Source organism: Cebus imitator, unplaced genomic scaffold (genome assembly GCF_001604975.1).
Source record: "Cebus imitator isolate Cc_AM_T3 unplaced genomic scaffold, Cebus_imitator-1.0 Scaffold73, whole genome shotgun sequence".
NCBI lineage: Eukaryota > Metazoa > Chordata > Mammalia > Primates > Cebidae > Cebus > Cebus imitator.
The window spans coordinates 3,017,237-3,025,572 of record NW_016107388.1 but is presented as its reverse complement, the minus strand read 5'-3'; the positions used below and the strand labels follow the sequence as shown (position 1 = coordinate 3,025,572).

At 40.1% G+C, this 8,336-nt stretch overlaps 1 protein-coding gene across 1 annotated transcript in view; it reads left to right on the top strand.

Annotated features, from left to right (window-relative positions):
• The first annotated feature begins 345 nt into the window (after nt 1-345).
• PXDNL (peroxidasin like) overlaps nt 346-8,336 on the top strand; it is a 456,288-nt gene continuing 448,297 nt past the window's right edge. The window contains exon 1 of the mRNA XM_017531766.1: nt 346-2,129. Coding sequence (XP_017387255.1) covers nt 1,966-2,129 — 164 coding nt within the window. The 5' untranslated portion in view covers nt 346-1,965. The remainder of the gene's footprint in view (nt 2,130-8,336) is intronic.

Genomic DNA, 8,336 nt, shown 5'->3' with positions numbered 1-8,336 from the left:
ATTCAACGTAAATTTAGGTTTCTAAAGTGGAAAGCTTTTTGTATTTTTTTTTTCTAGAAAAAAAAAGTTGTATAGGCTGGGTGTAGATGGGTCATTCCTGTAATCCCAGCACTTTGGGAGGCCAAGGTGGGCGGATCACGAGGTCAGGAGATTGAGACCCTCCTGGCCAACATGGTGAAACCCCATCTCTACTAAAATACAAAAAAATTAGCTAGGCATGGTGTTGCACGCTCCAGCTACTTGGGATGCTGAGGCAGGAGAATCGCTTGAACCCAGGAGGCAGAGGTTGCAGTGAGCTGAGATTGTGCCACTGCACTCCAGCCTGGCGATAGAGCAAGACTCCATCTCAAAACAAAACAAAAAAATGCTTTAAGAACGCAAGATTTTTTAAATAATTTAAACTGAAAACGGCACAAAAACTTGCAGGATTTCTTCCTTTTGACCTAATTAATGTCCAGCCTTAGCCCAATGACTTTTAGAACTGCACATTGCCTTTATCTCCCTCCTGAACTTACATATTTCTAAGCCCCTACTCTTTTAAAATCTGCTTTATGAATGCAAGTTATTTTTATATTTTCTATATTTCATTTATGTTTTTTATTGTATATTTTGAACTGCAAACAAGGCACAAACCTGCACGTCCTATGTCCTCCAAATCCCAGCCACTGCCAAGAGCATAGTAATTATTGAAAGGGATTGAAAGGAATAAATTTACTTTTTTTGGCTTTATTAGTATAGTTAGACAATAAAAGTCCTGTGAATAATGTCAAACATAAAGTTTAAAATTAATCATTCTTGTTCATGGAGATTAGTGTTTTAGATCTTTTTACATTTTAATCCCCCAAATCACATATTTAAATGTGAACATTTTGCCACAAGAGGGCAATATTCACCTACAGTAGAACGTAAAGGGGCTGAAAAATTACTGCAGTGAGAAGGACAAACTCACTTTCCTCCTAAGACTGGTCTACTAGTCTGATCATCTGGGGCCAGTTTTCATTTGTTTTTCTATTACTTTTAAATATTTAAAACATTTTTGTTTGAAAATGTTAGTCCTCAAAGCCAAAAATCTGTTTAAAAATACCTGTTTACAGAATGACCAAAAGATAGATGTTTTACTAGATAACATATTTATTAAATCTTCACACATGTCCCCAAAGGGGGTCGCTCACTTCAGGGAAACGTGGCCAGTTCAAACCGCTGATGAAAACACTGCAGCCAGGGGCCACTGCTGCCAGCGCCTCCCGAGGGCGCTCGCACCTGTTGGACTTCGCATAGACACACCTGCGTTTGTCCGTCAATTGTCTCCTCTACAAGGAAGCATGTGAGTTCGTGGGTTTAAGCATATACACTTAAATGTTGATTATTAAAGGAAGAAATCAGAAGTAGCCCTTTTGAGTCTTACATGAGTGAAATGTGTTGGGTTTCAGAAGCAGAATATAAAGAAGGAAATGTAACCATTTTTTATGAGCATAGTTTGGAGTAAGGAATATGTACACCTAGATGAACTGATTAGAACTCTGCCTGCCCTTCAGATAAAAAAGAAGAAAAGCTGTTTTGCATTGTTTCCATACATTATTTGGGCTACAAAAGGACAGCTAGGGGCAAAGAGGCCGGGGTTTTCATCCAATGTGCGGTGGAGCCAACTTTGGAAAAGTCTGTTTGCATTACGCTGCCTAAAACACACCGTGTTTTAGAAAGAGGCTTTTGCATTGACAAGCTTCTCGTCCTCGCCTCTGGGAGTTTAGTGCCTCCTAGAGCAGCTTGTGCCCTCAGCCCTGTAATGCGATATCCCTCCTCCTGGATTGGCCGGAGGGGTGTCCTTTCCCTGGGAGCCGCTCCCCACCACTGCTCCCAAACTTGGCTCAGCCCCGCAGCCACCATCACCACCACGGAGGGTGCTGCTGCAGCTGAGCTGCTGCTCTCCCTTCGGCTGCTGCTGAGCGTCCAGCAGCGAATGCAGCGATGGAGCCCAGACTGCTCTGCTGGACCACTCTCTTTCTGCTGGCCGGGTGGTGCCTGCCAGGGTGGCCCTGCCCCAGCCGGTGCCTCTGCTTTAAGAGCACCGTCCGCTGCATGCACTTGACGCTGGACCACATTCCTCAGGTGCCACAGCAGACCGCAGTCCTGTAAGTGCGCACAGATTTCCCAGAAACCCTGTTCTACAATGCTTCATTGCTTCTCTGCTAGAACGCCCTGTCCTCCTTTGAATGTACGATTCCTAATGCCCTCCCTGCTTTTTTACTTAGAAGAGGCTTTTCACCTTTCAAACAATTTCATGGCTCTGCTCTGTTAGACTAGAAAATATGAGCAATGATGAGTTGACATAAATATATTTGTTTTGGGTTCAGTTCTCTTCCAGCATCTTCCAGAACTTACCGTTGAGAATTCTCATCTTCATCCTTCCTTCAGTAATTTTCCTGCATACTTTCTCAGTTTACCCCTTTTCATCCTCTACTCCCAAATCTTTGGGTCTCTCAATTGGTCAGCACGGGTCTGTCCCATTTTGGAAGGAACTAGTTTAACTTTACAGCGTGCTTTCAATCGATCATGTGCTGGCAAATTGTTAGGCTTTGTACTGTGTGTCCCTCCTGGGAGGGTGAAGTCCTGAGTCCCCAGCACTGGAAGCACTGTCTGTCCCCAGAACAGACCCTCAAAGGGTCCAGTAGAGTTCTTGAATGCTTAAAAGCCTTGCGGAAGCAGCCGCTTAGACTAATCGGCATCTAGGAGGCATTATGGGATAGGAGGGGAAACCAGAATTTGGAAGCCAAACAGGTCTGAGTTCAAATGCTACCTTCTCATCTTGCCTATTGAGATAATAAACCCAAATATTTTAATTTATTTAGATTAAATCATAATTAGATAATTGGAAGGGCAAATCACCACAAAAGAAGAGAAGGCTCTGTTTCTAGGGTCTATTTTTAAAGGAAAAAAAAGAACAAATTCAAAAATATTAAAAAGTAAAAAACAGAAGAAAAGGAAAAATGCCGAAAGACACACACTGAAGAGGTTTCCTGCTCTATAATAAATGTTTTGTGGGTCGTGTCATGTTCATAGAAGACAGAACTGCTGGCAGTGCTTCAAGTCAATTTGTGGGCAGAGGTAAATAGCTTCAAATTCCTGGAATTTTGAGATATAAATGTTTAAAAGGATCAATGCCACACATTTGTCAGTCATAATCATGAAATGAGGACTTGGTAATTAAAAGTCCAATTTGATGGTATTCCCATAGAAAATGACATATATGATCCGTAGATTTTCATTTCTGTAAAGCATTTCATTCATTTTATATGCATTCAAATATCAAAATAAGCCTTACTGTAATAACTAAAAGGATTCTTGAACTTGGGACCACTGCTTATCGCTATGTGTACGGCACAACTCTACAGGTGCCTTCAGACTCAGAACCAGCTTGTCCTTTTGTAATGAGAGTTTTTGTTAGATAACAGCAAAGCCTTAGAGAAGGGGCTGCTTGTCTAATCAAGTATTTTAGAGCTACCTAAGGTCCAACTCCACCTAAATTTTGTTTCCTAGGTGAAGAAAGAAGAAGAGATTAGCACCCATTAGACACACATCTCTAAATGTAATGAGCGGAACTGAAGGGATGTCAATATTGCACAGAGCCTTCCACTGTTTAAAAATAAAGCTTAATGGTTGCTCTCTCAGGCTCTTGACCAGATCCCTGTTTGGGAGTCTCATGCCACCACTGACAAAATGTGTGTTGCCTTGGAGACGTTCTCAACTTCTTGGTCTTGTTTCCTAATCTATAAAAATGGAGGTGCTAACAGTGTTTGCCATGTTTTGGCTCTGTGTCCCCACCCAAATCTCATGTTGAATTGTAACCCCCAATGTTGGAGGTGAGACCTGGTGGGAGGTGATGGGATTGCGGGGGTGGTTTAACACCATCCCCCTTGGTGGTGTCACGGCCAGAGAGAGTTATCAGAAGATCTGGTTGTTTAAAAGTGTGTACCTCCTCCTGCCTTGCTTTTCCTCTTTCTCTGGCTGTGTGAAGTTCTCACTCCCACTTTACCTTCTGCAATGATTGTAAGTTTCCTGAGGCCTCCCCAGAAGCATAGCAGAAGTTGCTGTGCTTCCTGTACAGCCTGCAGAACTATGTGCCCATTAAACCTCTTTTCTTTGTAAATTACCCAGTTTCAGGTATTTCTTTATTGCAGTGTGTGAGAGCAGACTAACTCAAGTGTTCACCTTATTGGTTATTTTGAGGATTAAATGAGTTAATCCATTTTCAGTACCTAGGAAATTGTCTAGCACCAGTAAACACTATGGAAGTTTTCGCTGTTAGTATCATGTTTGCAATTAAGGACAGGAATTACAAACTTAAACGTCTCAGGAAACTGGCAGTAAGTAATTTGAGGGAAGTGGGGTAGATGAAAGACAAACTACTGTGTGAGTAGAATGATGGACAGCAGCTAGCCTCAAGCTTGGATGGGGATGGTAATGAGGGCAAAGATAGCTCTCGCTGATGGGGCAGCCAGCTACTTAGCTGATTGATGGCCTCTGGGAATTTGGGCCATAGTTTCACGAAAATATGGAAGCCAAAAGTGACATTCTCTAGCTTTTCAATATTAGCAGCTAATTACGTCTTTAGAATTGGAAAGGTAAAAATATACAAGCCCAACCATGCCTATTTTGTAGGTTGCTTTTTGCCCAGGACCTTCAGTGTGTGACTCCTACCAGGGAAGTGGTATAAAAGCTGAGAGGTACATGCAAAGCCTGTAAAAACTGGTCCTCTACTCCTCTGGGGCTAAAAGTCCTTTATGTTGGGTTGCATTTTATGGTAGCAATATTGCGAAAGATGACAATGACAATTCTGAAAACAAAAAGTCCAATTTAGTTTTTGAAAACTAAGGCAATGGAAGCTGGCTGAATTTCTCCCTAGCGGCAGAACCAGTGGTTTTCGTTAGACCACCTTATGCATGTGTATTGTCACTATAACGTGGAAATAATGTGATAAAATAGTTAGCTCTGCAAATGGCCAACATGCATGGTAAATGCGAATTAGTAGTATTGTTAAAATTTCCTTTTTTTTCCATTTTTACATGGTTTCAGAATTTTAACCTGAATGCAGAAAATACTTTCCCAAATTGTAGATAAGAAAACTTTATTATTTTAAAGATTGGTTGTAGTTGATCAGGGTTTTAAGTTTAGAAAAATGCAAAACGGTCCCTCTAAAGTTCAATTGCATCCCAGCTATAAAGATATTGTGTTTCTAAACTAGCATCATTTACCAAATAGCCTGCTGCCATTGAGAAAATCTCACTCTTCATGCTGTGGATTTTGGTAAAACAAATCTTTCAGAATTCAAATTTGCAAACAAAAAAATGTCCAGCAGTGAACTCAGCATCCTTAGGGAGCCTGTTCGGTAATCAGAAGCAGTGTTTGGTGAGCGTGATTTGACTCCATCCTATACCAGAGTCATTAGGGTGTACTTTCCTTATTTTCCCCAGTTACTGGTTAAGAAATAGGATGTTTTACTGTAATAACAGAAAAGATTCTTGAACTTGGGACCACTCTTGAGAATTCTCATGTGGACTCAGTGACTGCAAATTGAATGTGCTCTGAAACCACCTTGATTATATTAGAAAAAGTTTAAGCTTAGGGCTGTTTTAATAATTGAGGATTTTCCCAAAAGTCATAAATACGAAAGTATGTACAATGTGAAATTCTAAACATTTAATTTAATTTAAAGGCATTTTCTGTATGTAGAAAGCTTTCTTTGCTGTCCAAATAATACAAAAGCTTGGGGAAAAAGGTGGGGGTGGGGAATTGGAAAAATGTCTTAAGCTCAGTCATGAAAAAAATGTGCCCAGCTGATAAAAATTTCACCTTGTTCAAGAAGAAAATAGAATTCCTTCAGCTTTTTCCAATTTCCATTTGTTTTATATATTATATATATAATTTTATATTTATACATATATATTATATATAATTATATATGTTATATTATAATTATATATAATATATATAAATTATAAAATTATATATATAATTTTGCTGCCTCAGATTGCAGCTCATTATATATATATTATATATTATATTATATAATAATATATAATAATTATATATTATATATTATATAATATAATATATAATTATATATTATATAATATATAATATAATATATAATATAAACTATATAATAATTGTATATTATATAATACATTATATATAATATATAATATATGTAATATATAATATATATAATGAGCTGCAATCTGAGGCAGCAAAATTATATATAATTTTATAATTTATATATAAAATTTTATGATTTAAGTTACATATAAAATTTTGTAATTTAAATTATATATAAGTTGTTATAGGTTATATATATTTTATAGATATATGACAACTTAATAGGGTTACTTTGATCTTTGTTACAAAATTGCTTGTAGCTTGTTTGTAACTGACATAACTTACTGGCTTTGAATGATCCCTTAGCAGTAATGAACAGGCCTGAACTCCTTGGACCTTCCCCCACCTGCCATTGTTGAGGGAAAGCACAATGGGACTCAGCTGAACTGTGTCAACATTCTGACTTCCCCCAGTGGTTGACTTGTCAGGGAGAGAAATGAAACCAAAAGTGGGCTGTCACTGCCCTCCTGACTCAGGTCAGTGTGGTCCTGTGGAGAGGGGCTAGAAGGGGCTTTTCAGAAGGAAGACCAGGTGAGTGTGGCTGGAGCCCAAGTGGGAGAGTGGATGCAGGGACAGTGAGGAGGGGACAGCTTGAGGAGGTAGAGAAGTAAAGGCCAGCAGCTGTCGGCACCACTGGCTGAGGTGTCATGTACCCTGGAGACTTGGGAGTCATCCTTCCAGAAACAAATGGACAGGAAAATTGCTTTAGAAGGTCAGTGGAGCTCGGATATCCTACAACAGCCTGTGCTTAGATGGCATATGCTGATTAAATTATTAGAACAGTGTCTCCTACACTAAGCGCTGCATTTCAACCCTCCTGTAGATTCTGTAAATGAAGTGAAGGAATGTGTTATGAAATAATAGCTTTGTGGGGAGTAGCTGCAATCGGAGGCAGCAAAGCAGTGGTCCCTGTGCTAGCCGGAGAGCCACTGCACATGGAAAAAGTTGAATGACAGCACAAGTCTGGTGTTAGAAGGACCAATTCTGCTTTTGCATTTATAGAGTAAAAAGGAATGGTGAATGCCCTCGTTTGTCAACAAGATGGGCAACATAGACAGTGAAATGCGTGAAAAGGAGGAGAAAAAATTTTGAATCATTGAGAGTGTGAAAGCAAAATAAATTCTGGGGCCCCAAAATCACTAAGTTAAAGGGAAAGGTCAAGCTGGGAACTGCTTAGGACCAACCTGCCTGGAATTCTATTCAAAGTCACCCCGCTGATCACTGAGATAAATGCCTATCTGATTGCCTCCATCGGAGCGGCTAATCAGAAACTCAAAAGAATGTAACCATTTGTCTCTTACCTAACATGGAAGCCCCCTTCCCACTTCAAGTTGTCCCAGCTTTCCAGACCAAACCAATGTTCATATTACATATACCGATTGATGTCTCATGTCTCCCTAAAATGTACAAGACCAAACTGTGCTCTATCATGTTGTCAGGACCTCCTGAGGCTGTGCCATGGGAGTGTGTCCCCAACCTTGACAAAATAAACTTTCTAAATTAACTGAGACCTGTCTTGGATATTCGGGGTTCCCATACATTATTGAGTTTCATTGCATTTTACCGGGGCATTCTGGTGGAAAGGGTGGGTGCTCAGAAGTATATAAGCTCAGGAGGGAGACTGAGGCAAGACTTGTAGCTCTGAAAGTCGTTGGGCTAAGGGTGTACACTAATTAGGTTGAAAAGAAGAAATGAGATTTCCCAGAGGGCAGAATGGGAAAAGGCCACATAGGCTTGAATTCTGGACCACATGTGACCTGCGGGTCATGGGTTGGACATGCTTGCTTTAGACAGTGAAGTGGAGAAGCTCAGAATTTTGTTTAAAATCCATCTTGTTCTGCTACTCCTTCTGATTAATTTAAATAATTTGTCTTCTCCAGTGATTCTTCAGATAGTAAAAACACCAAAAACCAGTAACTGCAATTCTGTTTGATGCATGCATTTTAAAACACAAAGCAAAACCTTGAATGTGACCCCAGCTGAAAATAATTTTTAAAAATTCCTGTCACTTTGGGAGGCCGAGGCGGGTGGATCACGAGGTCAAGAGATCAAGACCATCCTGGTCAGCATGGTGAAACCCCGTCTCTACTGAAAATACAAAAATTCAGCTGGGCATGGTGGCGTGTGCCTGTAATCCCAGCTACTCAGGAGGCTGAGGCAGGAGAATTGCCTGAACCTAGGAG